Source organism: Helianthus annuus, chromosome 13 (genome assembly GCF_002127325.2).
Source record: "Helianthus annuus cultivar XRQ/B chromosome 13, HanXRQr2.0-SUNRISE, whole genome shotgun sequence".
Lineage (NCBI taxonomy): Eukaryota > Viridiplantae > Streptophyta > Magnoliopsida > Asterales > Asteraceae > Helianthus > Helianthus annuus.
The window spans coordinates 81,803,723-81,817,352 of record NC_035445.2 but is presented as its reverse complement, the minus strand read 5'-3'; the positions used below and the strand labels follow the sequence as shown (position 1 = coordinate 81,817,352).

Genomic DNA, 13,630 nt, shown 5'->3' with positions numbered 1-13,630 from the left:
CCCGAGCTTTGTTTATCGAGCTCGAGCCGGCTCGCGAGCCTAATCGAGCTTTCTGTTTATATATTTTTATTAATGTATTAAACATATATTTATATAATAACAATTACCATTTATATAAATATAAAAAAATAACTAAATTATATGTATAATAATGGTTATAATTAATATTAATTAATTAATAAATACTAAACGAGTCGAGCCCGAGCCGAGCTCGAGCTTGAAAAATTACCTTCGAGCCGAGCTCGAGCTTCAGAAATAAAGCTCGAATCGAGCCGAGCTTTCATATGTTAAACGAGCTCGAGCTCGAGCCTGGTCAAGCTCGGGCTCGGCTTGGCTCGTTTGCACCCCTAGTGGTGAATCTATGTCTTATGTATGTTAGAGATTGACTAATGAAAGTCAATGTGACACAAGGGTTGGATATGATTGCTAATATGGATCGCATACTAACAATGATGTGAATGTGATGACATGAAAGGATAAGAATTATGTCAAGATGGATTCAAATACCGAAGGCTAATGAGTCTAAAAGAGGCAAGGAAACGAGTATGAACTTGGAGGATTCGGGGTAAGTGACTTGTGAACAAAACTCTCAAATAGGTACATTTATGTTTAGGTGTACATGTGGAATGGAAAACAAGAATGAATGGGTAATTTATAGTACGACAAGGTTATGAGATGTTGTTTAGTAGACATGCATGGTTCATTAAACAACAATGGAAGTAGTTGGGATAATTGGGTCAACAAAGATGAAATGGCATTTTAAGGTAATTAACGTGTGAGTCAGGCTAGATATACATCGTATGGGAATGGTGGGAATGATTACAAGTCTTTGTAAAACCTTAATTTTACCAATTGGGAGTGGGGGAGCGAAAACGGAACACAGAATTGAATCTGGGGCTGAAAATGAGCAAATCCCTTCCGCGGCTAAAGATACCGTGCACCTATTCTTTTTTTTTTTTGTCCTGCTGAGTTGCACTCCAGCAGGGTCTCCTCTGGTTTGCGCTCCTAGGGGCGCAAGCTGCGCCCCCACTAGCATTTTCCTTTAGAACGATCCCAAATGATGAATAATCATATGTTGGACTCATGTAGGTTGTTAAACCATTTGGTAAGTAGAGTTGTCATAAGTAGGATGCTTGTGGGCTAGAACGATATGTCTTATATGTCTTATGCATGTTAAACCATTTGGTAAGTAGAGTTGTCACAAGGCCTTATACATGTTAAACCATTTGGTAAGTAGAGTTGTCATAAAGTGTAGTCTTGGTTGTCTTATAAAAAGGCCCAAGCCAACTCCAACACAATGACTTTCATTCTTATTTTGTAGGCCCATTTGCGTATAATTTTTAACTTTAGCAGAAAAGTTAATTTTAGTTAAAGTTTTTGGTTAATAACCAAAATTAACCGAAACCGAACCATAACCGACTTCATAACCAATTAACCATAATTGAAATTCAGTTATGGTTAAGAAAATCCATAACCGGTTATGATTATGATTAATGGTAAAACCAAACCAAACCAGTATATTCACACTCCTAATTGTAACAAACTAAACCATTATCGTAACAAATCAAACTGATACCAACCGAATTATGGCTGCATCACACAACGAAAATATGAAATCATACTAGGTTATATTATTTTTTCTATATTTGAATCACACGTGACACACCGCCCTCCACCTTCCTCCCCACCTCCATAAATTGACGCCATTATTCGAAAGCCGAAACCTTACATCCACTTTGCCTAAACCAACAACAATCAATTCAAAAACCAACATCAATGGCGACACGACCCTTTGCTTTCTTTCTATTCTTCCTGTTTTCAATCATCACCCTCACCGTTTACATCCTCACCGCCCACATTTACGATCACCAACCTTTTCTACGTTCTTTCCCAAATTCCCTATCCCTCAAACCCGAAGACAAAATCTGGCCCGTAAGATTTATCATTGTAACAATTCTTACGACCCCATGTTGATTAAATTGATGTTTCATTGTTATGATTCAGGAATTTGAGTTTAATTGGAGACTTTTGTTAGCAACGGTTATCGGGTTCTTCGGGTCTGCATTTGGAACAGTTGGAGGTGTTGGTGGTGGTGGCATTTTTGTTCCGATGCTTACGTTGATCGTTGGTTTCGATACAAAGTCTGCTGCTGCTCTTTCTAAGTGTATGTTTTCAGTTTTCGTTTTGATATTGTTGATTGAATTAGTTAAACCGAGAACAGGGGTTTTGTTACTCGGTTTCTTGATTGATATGTTGAGTTAAGAATTAGTTACATAGTTATGGTTGGTACGTGTGCTTTACCTATTTTGTCATTTTCATACCTGTTTATTGAAAATTACATCATTGGTACTAATTTTACAAATTGTTTCACCACTAGTACGTACCTATGCAGTTAATGCGGTAAAATATCAGATATCGGTCAAGGACCGATATTTGAGATATAGGTTATCTCGGTGAGATATCGGTAATTTTAATATAATGAAGAAGTTATATATATGTATATATATATATATATATATATATATATATATATAGCAATTTAACACTAATAATTCAGTGATATATCGGTAAAATATCGGTGATATATCTGTTATGTCGGTCATATATAGCCGATATTATTGGTACCGATATTCTGACCGATATTTTATTAGGGGACCGATATATCGCCGATATTAACTGCATAGGTACGTACTAACCTTGTAATTAATTCTACAAATGACCACAAGTACTAACGGTGAAACAATTTCTAAAAGTTGGTACCAATGGTGTAATTTTCAATAAATAGGCATGAAAATGGAAAAACAAGTAAATCCCAGGTACTAACCATATAATTAATTCTTGAGTTTATGATTGAAATTTGATGTGGGGTGTGATGAAGGTATGATAATGGGGGCATCAGCATCATCAGTTTGGTACAATTTAAGAGTGCAACATCCATGCAGAGAAGTGCCAATTCTTGATTATGATTTAGCACTCCTGTTTCAGCCTATGCTTATGCTTGGAATCACTCTTGGTGTGGCTCTTAGTGTTGTTTTCCCTTACTGGCTTATCACTGTTCTCACCATTCTTCTTTTCTCAGGTAAAGTTTCTCGTTAATTATCGTTAGAGATTCAGTTTTGGTTTATCGGGTTAGGGGGACAATCATTTCAGAAGCAATAATATGTTAAGAACTGCAAGAACCGCGTACACGTTGCATAGAAGATAATCAAAGTAGTGGGAGAAAGAAAGTGGGGTGGTTAAGTATCACATTCAAAGCAATACATACAAGTGAATTATGCGGTTTTGACATTTCTCAACATATTCTTGGTTCTGAAATGAACGCCCCTCTAGGTTTTTTTTTTGTAATATATATTTTAAAACGGTTTCCAAATGGAAATTACATCGAGATAGAAGGTAAACGGGCAACAAGCTGTGCCACTACCCCTTTTGATTTGTTTATATTAATTATAAATTCTCATTATCTATGCAATTTCCTACGAATTTCTAAGGATCATAGAGAAATAATTGTTCTTTCTTGATCTTAGCATATAAAATGAGTCTTAAATGTCCATTAGGCAAACATCAACTCACTTTTGTGTAATGATATATTGTTGATAGGGACATCCATAAGGTCTTTCTTCAAGGCTATTGAAATGTGGAAGGAAGAGACAAAAGTGAAGGTGAAAATGATTATACTGATTCAGATTATAGCATCCAAGTATAAATAAAAGGCAAAACTTTTTTGATCATATGATTACCCTTTTTCTTCTTGATATTATGGCAGAAAGAAATGGAAAGACCACGAGCATTCGTCAGTTCTCGGGGGGAATGTGAGTCGAATGAACATCTCATGATTTCATTTAGTCATATGCATATCCCTTGAATCTTATTCTTTGGCTTGGTGTTTTTTTGTATTTAGTGCTAATCGACACACACGAGCCACTGATTCTTAAAGAAGAGAAAACGCCAATGGTGATCGTTGTCACCTTCAAATTACTAATTTCATCTTTTTAATCAACTTATTAAGTCTTGTAATCTTTTTTTTTAACCAAAATTTGCAGCAAATTTTTCTGTTCAATTTACGTTGGAAGATGCTTACGGCACTAATAGTTGTATGGATCGCCTTTCTAGTTCTTCAGATCATGAAGGTAAGCAGCTTTTCACATTCATTTTCATCTCCAGCCAAAATTTACAGCATAGGTTTGACTTTCAAGAGTCAAACATATTCATTTCTGTTTTCAAAGTCCACTTTAGTTGTAACAATTTTAGGGGAAAACCCCCAATAAACACATTTAAATAAGGGTATATCATGAAATAATAACCAAGTTTCAATATTGTTCCAGTAAAGTCACTAATACTCTTTTTTCTAATAACAAAAACTACTCAAATTTCATTACAAATTTGAACGACCTAAATGAAACTTGATTAATTTTTGTGACTCTTTTTTCTTCATTATTAGCCCTGAGATTAAACTTGAAAATTTTCACAAAAAATGTAACATTTATAAAAGAATTCACCATACTAGAAAAGGGAAAATTTCCAACGAAAAAATATGGTCTGAACTTCCTAAGGTTCTGACGAAATGACCAAATAAAAAAACAAACGTACCAAGTAACATCTCACTCATAGCAAAAGCTATTGGTAGGGTCTCAGATGTTAAGGATAGAGACAAACCATTCCTCTACATGTAAAAGGTATAGTATCTAAATAAAATAAAGTATCCAAAACAACATGACAAAAAGTACCAAAACTAATTGCAGTAAACTACCAATAACACATAATAGTGACAAAACTATAGTAGTGATGAGATGATCTTTTTTGAAATTGAATGGTCGGAAGCTTCCTACAAATTTCCGAGAAAACAATGAACTTTAGACCACTCCCATTGGTGTCTTTTTTAAGTAGTGTCATGGCTTTTTGATTAAAAAAAAATTAAAAAAGCAAACAAAATCCACAACCTGGTCGTGCTTGTGACCCCAAGGTTGCAACCCAACTTAGCCACTTGTCACCCTTTTATTGGTTGTATTTATTATTATTATTTCCTTTTTTCTTTTAAATCATTTAGTTTGTATATAATTAGATTATTAATAATAACTTATAAAATTTCAATGTTTTTAAAAATTTAAAAGCACAGTCTTGTTTAGTTTTTTTTTGTGAACATTCATATATAAATTTTATTAAAAAATATTTTTTAACAAAAAAAGGTATTTTTTAAAGTTTTTTTTAATCTAACATTATCTTGTATCACGCTTGTAACTTAAATTATCTATCTAATTAAGTATGTTTGATGACGTGAATATTTTTTATTAGCTTTAATAAAAAAATTGTATTTAAAATAATTTTTTTTAAATAAGCATTTTTATTATTTATAATAAATTTATAGAATAAATTTAAACTTAAATCATATTTGTTAGTAAAAAATGTTGGGTTGGGTTGGGTTGGGTCACTAATGGGTGTAAAAGGTTGAGTTAGGTTAGGTTGTGTAGGTGGAAGAGAGAGAAATACATATTTTATTGTAAGGTTGGGTTGGGTTGGGTCACTAATGGGAGTAGTCTTAGTATTTTTAACTTTTCGTCATAAACAATGTTTTTTTTAGTTACAATTATTATTATTAACCTTATTTTCTAATAATATTTTAAGAATTACCTTTATCTTATTACTATTGTTATTTATGTATGTATGTGTATGTGTCTATATTATGTATGTGTGTGTAAGTATACGCATTTGTTTGTGCACATGTATGTGTAGGGGTGTGCAAAAAACCGAATTAACCGAACCATAACCGAATTAACCGACAAAACCGAACCGAAAAAACCGAACCACATAAAAAACCGGTGGGTCGGTTAATGGTTTTTTTGAAAACCGAAAGTAGCGGGTCGGTTATGGTTATCATTTTTTCCATACCCACCATAACCGAACCGAACCGACATGTAATAAATCTTTGTAGGATTTAGGACTTTTCACCATATTTTTAATATTTGATGTTTTTTATTGAAGATTTTTAGTACTTATGGGTTTTTCATATCATTTTATGGTTTTGGTTGAATGTTGATTTAAATTTATGGAATGTATCATATCACTTTGTTTGAATATTCGATAATAATAATTGGTATTAGTATTATAGTTTATATATATTTTTTTAATACTATGTAATATACTAATATATACAAATATGCAATAACAATTTATTCCATGTTAAAAAAATTAAGCTATTTTTAGCTAAGCTAAATACACGGTTAACCACCCATAACCGACCCGCAATAACCATCAAAACCGAATAACCATAACCACCATAACCGATCGGTTATGGTTATGGTTATCCAATAACCGACATCGCGGTTATGGTTATGGTTTTTGGTCAAAACCGACCCAAACCGACCCATGCACACCCCTATGTATGTGTGTATTTGTGTATGTATATGTGTATGTTTATATGTGTATGCGTATGTGTGCACGCCCATGTTCCTACGGCCCTTTTTTTCCGACAAAATCATTTTGGTAAGAAAAAGCCGTTTCGTACGAACTTCTGACGAAATTTGGCGTCGGAAACGCCAAGTTTTCTAGTAGTGTCACAACAACAGTATAGTAACTTGAGTGGTTTTTGTAGTTAGATATACATATACATGTGATTTTAGTAGAGCATTGAAGAAAATTGGTTCCTATTAAGTGAAATGCTCTCTTAATGTATTGAAATAATATTACATCAGCAAGCATTTCATACTAAAACATTAAGCTCGCCATGGAAATTCAAATTCGAGAAGTAAAACATCTGATTTTTCACCACTTATCCTTCCTTGCAGAATGGATTAATAGCATGCAGTACATCATATTGGGTAGTCACCATAATACAGGTATTTGAAGTTAATGATGATAACACATATTCAAATCATCACACATGTAACACATGTTTGCACATTTTAAGGCCTATTTATGTTTTGTGCAGTTCCCAGTAGCACTAGCTGCATTTGGGTATGAATGCGTTAAGTTGTACAAAGAAAGCAAAAAAAGAAGAGACACTGGGAACCCTGAATCAGTTTGTGAGGCTGCAATTGACTGGACTGCGCCCCAACTTATGTTCTGTGCATTTTGTGGGGTCTTGGGTGGGACCGTTGGTGGCCTGTTGGGGTCGGGTGGTGGGTTCATTCTTGGACCTCTCTTACTCGAGATCGGGGTCATGCCACAGGTACCCAATACGATACAATACAAAATATAAAAAATCATTTTTTTAAAGAACTGTACCATGTTGAAAAAGTGTTATTAAGTTTATGATACAATTGTAACATGTGAAAAATGTGAAGCACATGAACCTTGCTTCTACTTTTTAATTATATTTTTTCTTTCTCTAACAAAAAAAGTCTGGTAATATAAACCATCTTGGTGTTGTATAGGTTGCAAGTGCAACAGCTACATTTGTGATGATGTTTTCATCATCGTTATCAGTGGTCGAGTTTTACCTTCTAAAGCGGTTCCCAATTCCCCATGGTATAATCTTCACCTCCAATTATTTTCAATCCGTTTTGTCCATGAAAACTTGACCCAAGGGTGTATGGGCAGGTAGGGTATAGGGGTAATGTGTCGAAATGGGTCACATGTTAGTAAGGTCTGAAACAGATTGAGTTTACCGGCAAACTTTTTTTTCGGCCCATTTTTCAGATTTTTTTATAGATAATAATGCTTCAATTGTTGTTACAAAAACAGTATTATTACAGTGATATTCTAAATATTAATAAAAGATTAGGAAGATGTATGCATGAAAAATATGGACTTGAGTGAACTCCCTTAACATGTTTGGCTTATCACACTGGTTCCACTTTTAGCTATTTTTTTATTTAACCGGTTTGAGATAAACCCGCTCACGCTATGTATCTTTTTCGCTTTTAGCTTTATACCTGATGGCGGTATCCATTATGGCCGGCTTCTGGGGTCAATTTTTCATAAGAAGACTTGTTGCATTTCTACAGAGAGCTTCACTTATAGTATTCATTCTTTCAGCAGTCATCTTTGCCAGTGCTCTTACAATGGGTAACTTTCTAAATCCACTTTTCTTCTACTTTGTGTTTGAGAAGATGTACGGTTATGAACTTGGATCAATATATGCACAGGGGTCATTGGTGTGGACAAAAGCATCAGGATGATCAATAACCATGAGTTCATGGGATTTCTTGAGTTTTGCCGCAGTCAATAGGTTTAGAATACATGTCAAAACAAGCGGGAAATTAGGGCAGAGTGATGGAACATGGTGTTCCATGTAAAAGAATGTAGCTGGTTTCTGTTTCTATCATGGTTAGATAGGATAGTTTTGTTTTTAGATAGCTTCGATATCTAGAACCGACTTCTTATTAGGTTTAATGGTTAGAGTTTAGGGTTCCAAGTTCGGCTCTTTAGCCATCGTCAAGAAACCGAATAGAATCTTTTATGTGCTTGAAAAGGGTTGATGCATGTTATGGTAATGGACTTATCAGTTTCCTCTAAAAGATACACCACTTGTGTATAATATGTAAATAACACATAAAGTTCTTACTACTATCACATTACATCAGTGTTTATTACTTGGATCCGCCCCTGCTACACTCACCACGCAAATTACAAACAAGAAACGCCAAAAATGTATTTGCGAAAATTTAGAGCGACAACAACTCTGATCTAGATCATGTTTTCTTAAATTTTACTCGCTAACAATACTAAAAAAAAGTTACCTGAATGATCTATGATCTAAGTCATGTAAGCAAATAGATAGCTAGCTACTAGTTCTACGAGTTTATGGATACGACGGAAGAACTGGCCAGTTAGAGTAAGATGGAGTAGGCACTGAAGAGCCCGGATCATAGTTCATCATATCGTTGCTGTCAACGGTGACCATGGCAGCTGTGGTGGCGGCAACAGGCTGATGTTGACCGAGTATCAGCTGATGATGGTGGTGGTTGGTGGCTGCGGATGTGCTCTCAACAGTCTCTTCACCAGACATGTAAGTGTACCCGGTGCTAGAGCCCGCCCCTTGTCTCTTGCTAACTTGTTCTTTTAGTATTGTTCTCAGTGCTAACACCTTTAAGGGATCAAAATAGAAGTTGAGAAATTGTGTATTTTAGGAAAAAAATATACATTAAAACAAAAGGGGAAAACTTTATTTAGTATCCAAGCTTCCGAAGTGTTCAAATTAAGTCACTCAAAGCTTTTTTATTTGCTAAAGTCACTCAACTTTAATTAAATGTTCTAATCCAATGTAATTTTTTTTAATTAAGTGAGACCTGGCCAACATATATGAATCTTGGTTAGTATTAAGCGATCATTTTTTTTTCAATTTTTTTTAAACGGCTAAACATGCACATCGTGAGGACTAAACCCCTGACCTCCAACTACCCTAAACTCTTTCTAACTCACCAACACCATTGGTGGGCTGTTCCCAAGTGGATTTTTTTTTTCAATTACCTTTAAGTAAGAGGTAATAGTGAAGAAAAACATCACTAAATAATAAACAAGTTTCATTTTTATTATATTAAAGTCAAACTGTAATTTGAGAGCTTTTAGTAGAACAAGTGAGAAACTGGGTTACTATTGTGTAAAGTTACAGTTGAAGGGTTTGATCATAGTACCTCTTCTTGAAGCTTTTGTTTCTCCCTAGAGACAGCATCAAACTCTTGTTTAAGGGTATCATACAAGCACTCGAGTTGCTTAGTCTTCCATCGAGCACGTCGGTTCTGGAACCACACAGCTATCTGTCTGGGCTGCAAACCGAGGTCATGGGCTAGCTTCATCTTTGTATCAGGGTCAAGTTTCTTCTCCTCTTGGAAAGTGTTTTCCAGTGCCTCTAACTGTTCACTTGTTAACCTTTTCTTCTTGTCTTGATTGCTGTTTTCGTACTCGTTTTGGCTCATTTCCATCATTGCCAATGGTGCCTGCATCATTTGATGCCTCATCTCCTCTATTCCTGTTTACAAGTTTTATAAGATTCAACCTTAGATATATAGAATATGTATGTTTGTATGTGTATATATAAGCCTTTTTGAAAACAACTTGCTTTCAAACTTTATTGGACTGTTAAAAAAACATGTTTTGAGAGGCTGTTATGTAAGCCTTTTTGAAAACAACTTGCTTTTGAGGAAGAAGGATTTGAACCTACTTGCTATTGATAATGTCTGGAAGCGCCATAGCACCTTTATATAATTCAAATGCCAAAAACCACATTTTCAATAATGTATATAATTAGTTATTATTATTCGAAAATACTTTTATATATAATGCTACGAGTCTTCAAACTTAAAAAAAAAATACTATAGTCGCATGTACAATAGTATCATGATGCCCTTTTGTTTTGACATATATAAAACCAATTTTAATCATGTATACATACAAACAAATGTACCCAGTAGAATCACACACATAACATATTGGTAGGGTATGGAGAGGGTGAGAAAGGCTACTCCCGCTGAGACCCCCTACTTGAATTTTTTTTTCATTGTGTCAAACAAGCTCTTGATTCACATAGATCGACTCGGGTGATTGACCAAGCAATTATTAATCTAAATCAAAGCAACTAGTAAAATGAAAATGAAAGATAGATTCACACACTTTAAAACCATGCTCAACTAATTTGAAGATCTTGAGTTAAGTTCTATTAAAATGCAACCCTTGAATCAGTGGCGGAGCTTGACCAAAAGTTTCGAGTGGGCGTAAAGTGATGGGACCCAAATTTTTTTTTCCTATCGTTATGTTTTGGGTCGGGTCGGATTGGCTATTCGATTCAAGTCGGGTTAAATAATAACAGTTTCAAATAAAACAAAGTATATATTTACCAAACTACCCATCATTTATATATAAAGTTTATAAATATTTAGGATATACAATTTAAGAAAAATAATCGGGGGGCGATCCCATATAATTATAAAATTTTCGGACGAAAAATCGGAACTTATACACTTCTAACCGAAACATTGGGGTGGGCGGGTGCATCCCCGGGCACCCATAATACTCCGCCACTGCCTTGAATTGAATAAAGGCGGAACCCTAATTAAGTAATTTCTTTATGCTAATTATCACATAAATCTACTAATTTGGATAATAGATGAACAATGTTCTTTCTTTTAAAATTCTTGATGATGAAGAATATTTAGTTACAGGATGATCTATTATCTAAAACAAAGACTTATAAAGTAAATGGAGGTGTGAGAATTGAATTACCAGGTGGGTATACGTAGTGATCATTGTTATAGTTGTAGAGAAAGGCAAACGAACTTTGCGCTGCAGGTCGAGGAATAAACGGTCTGGGATTCATACTATCATTCCAGTCCATGCTAAATACACGTAAAGTGTAGTGTAGTGTGTGTGTGTGTGTGTTTTGATGGTGCTTTTTGGTGCAAGAAAGGTGTGATATTTGTGTGTGTTTTGATGGTGCTTTTTGGTGCAAGAAAGGTGTGATATTTATATGAAGAAATTAAAGGGTATGTTTGAGTTGATGAAGGGTGGGACAAGTAAACAGTAGGGTTAGGAGAATATGTTAAAAAGGTGGTCCCAGAAAGAAGCTAGGTTAGATCATACACAAACACAAACTGACACTATGCCTTAATTATGCATGCCTCCTCTGACTCAATCTGTATATCATATCTATCTCTCTAAAAATGGTTTAAAACGTTGAAGTAATGTTTTTGAAGTCAAGAGAGTTCATATATGTTTTGTTTTATTCATCATGTTTTTTCATACACAAACACAAAATGTTGAGTAATGTTTTTGAAGTCAAAAGACTTCTTATATGATGAATAAAACATATATGATGTATCATTTGTAATTATACAGTGGGTACGCGAACCCCATGCCCAGTGGTAAGTTGGGCTCACAAGTGGCCGTTGACGATGTGTCAAGTGTGCTCATCACCCACGCCATGTGCGTATGTACGAGTTAGGGTGCACCGTGCACACCCTTAGGGTTCCCACTGGTTTCTTTGTCTAGATAAACAATATCTAAGGATGTCTCCCACATACATACCACTACAATGTTTGTCCCTTCTCCTATATCGAACAAGTCCTCACATGTTCCGCTCGTTTCCCTTCCAATTTTCACTACTTTATCTGCTTCAAGCACAGAACTTCGAGCATCGATGTCTTATTATCTTAGCTTTGTTTTGGACATGGTTTGATTCGTTGCGAAATTCTCACATAATAGAAGGCAAACTCAATAAAAATACAATTATATAAATAACAATTCCATATAATGATTTATGTCCAAAGTTATCCTAATTTCTCATTTAGTGAAACACTCAAACTAATGTCTGTGTAGGGTGTAGGGTGTAGGGAAGAATAGAGAGGGTAAAGGTGGCTTGGTAACATGGATTGGAATGAGTACTCGTTAAACTGACACAACTCACGGTCCCTACTAATTAAAGGCTTACTTAAAATTACAAGTCTGCATGTGTATGAAGAGAGAGGGAGATCGAACATAGATAGGTGAATGTTAAATTTACAACACAAATTAAGAGATTGAAGAAAGAGAGATCATGACTTATGACTAATGACTACCTCAGACAAATTATTTATGAAAATCAGTAAAGTGATTTAATTGACTAAAGAGTTAATTAAAATAAACATCTAATAAAAAATTTGTGAAAATCTTATATTTTTGACTATGGAACACAACTATGCAGAAAGCCAAGCAGGAGATAATTAAAGCCACGGAAATTTCAAAAATAAAATAAACTAAGATGGAAGCACCCCTGCGCTGCGGCGGGTACAACCATACCAACAACATTAATAACACGCCATTGTCAACGACAAGCAACACTGGAAAAGAAGACGTAAAAACGTCAGACCACGCATGTCCGTAACAACGTGTAGAAAATGAATCATTAATAAAAGTTGTTACACCATAATCATGCACGTACCTTAAGTATAAGAGAAGTTACAACCATTTTGAGAAAAGTTAGAAACATTTTGTAGTACATTTTGTTAGCACATATATGATTATATACTAAGCCCCTGCGTTGCGGTGGGAACATAAAACCGTGCCAAGTTGCACCAATGCTATACTACCGCGGACGACCACCAACACCGGAAAAACTCGTAAACAAAATAATTAAAATGGAAAAAGTTACATTGGGCGAAACGTAGACGTAAAATCATTGAATCACACACACCCATTGCGGTGTGCTAATATGAATAAATTAGACCGAAACGTAAAACATAGAAAAGAATAACTAAGTCGATATATGACCCGCGAGTTGCAACGAACCCATCATATGAGAAAAATAGACGTAAAAACATTGAACCACATACGCACATTACGTATGGACACAAATAAAATTAAAAAAAAATAAATTAATGTGTATTACAAAAGTAAATACATGATTTAAATAAGTAATAAAACTAAAACAAAGAAATCATAAAAAAAACAATAATAAAAATAAAGATAATAATAAAATATAATGTCCCATGGACCTACATCCAAACTTTTTTGAAAAACTCATAAAACCTAAGGTACAATACATGTATGCTTCCAACACTTGCTAATTGATAATATGAAAATAAATACATGATTTAAATAAGTAATAAAACTAAAACAAAGAAATCATAAAAAAAAAACAATAATAAATATAAAGATAATAATAAAATATAATGTCCTATGGACCTACATCCAAACTTTATTAAAAAACTTATAAAACATAAGG

At 34.4% G+C, this 13,630-nt stretch overlaps 2 protein-coding genes across 3 annotated transcripts; one reads left to right on the top strand and one right to left on the bottom strand.

Moving 5' to 3' along the window:
- Positions 1–1,667: 1,667 nt before the first annotated feature.
- LOC110898334 (sulfite exporter TauE/SafE family protein 4) lies at positions 1,668–8,453 on the top strand. 2 transcript variants are annotated; one of them, XM_022145105.2, is made up of 12 exons: positions 1,668–1,932; positions 2,005–2,164; positions 2,879–3,013; positions 3,598–3,659; positions 3,764–3,809; positions 3,899–3,951; positions 4,041–4,127; positions 6,780–6,830; positions 6,923–7,162; positions 7,368–7,461; positions 7,861–8,001; positions 8,082–8,453. In XM_022145105.2, exons 1-12 carry the CDS (start codon positions 1,777–1,779, stop codon positions 8,162–8,164), a joined length of 1,308 nt encoding a protein of 435 aa, XP_022000797.1. In that variant the 5' UTR covers positions 1,668–1,776; the 3' UTR covers positions 8,165–8,453. The 2 variants fall into 2 exon arrangements, with proteins under 2 accessions (XP_022000797.1, XP_022000796.1); XM_022145104.2 differs by having other exon boundaries at positions 2,879–3,079.
- On the bottom strand, positions 8,322–11,350 carry LOC110898335 (homeobox-leucine zipper protein ATHB-22). Its single transcript, XM_022145106.2, has 3 exons — positions 11,155–11,350; positions 9,570–9,904; positions 8,322–9,022 (listed from the first exon to the last, which is right to left on the bottom strand). The coding sequence occupies exons 1-3, from the start codon at positions 11,264–11,266 to the stop codon at positions 8,738–8,740; spliced, it is 732 nt and encodes a 243-aa protein (XP_022000798.1). The 5' UTR covers positions 11,267–11,350; the 3' UTR covers positions 8,322–8,737.
- Between the last annotated feature and the right edge of the window lie 2,280 nt (positions 11,351–13,630).

What these genes read in the sequence shown, in the direction of transcription:
- LOC110898335 (XM_022145106.2), bottom strand. Translation starts at nt 11,266, where the DNA reads ATGGACTGGAATGATAGTATGAATCCCAGACCGTTTATTCCTCGACCT. An exon ending in TCACTACGTATACCCACCTG is followed by an intron (nt 9,905 to 11,154) that starts GTAATTCAATTC and finishes ACTTGTAAACAG; the next exon opens with GAATAGAGGAGATGAGGCAT. An exon ending in AACAAAAGCTTCAAGAAGAG is followed by an intron (nt 9,023 to 9,569) that starts GTACTATGATCA and finishes GATCCCTTAAAG; the next exon opens with GTGTTAGCACTGAGAACAAT.
- LOC110898334 (XM_022145104.2), top strand. Translation starts at nt 1,777, where the DNA reads ATGGCGACACGACCCTTTGCTTTCTTTCTATTCTTCCTGTTTTCAATC. An exon ending in TAGTTCTTCAGATCATGAAG is followed by an intron (nt 4,128 to 6,779) that starts GTAAGCAGCTTT and finishes CCTTCCTTGCAG; the next exon opens with AATGGATTAATAGCATGCAG. An exon ending in TGCCAGTGCTCTTACAATGG is followed by an intron (nt 8,002 to 8,081) that starts GTAACTTTCTAA and finishes ATATATGCACAG; the next exon opens with GGGTCATTGGTGTGGACAAA.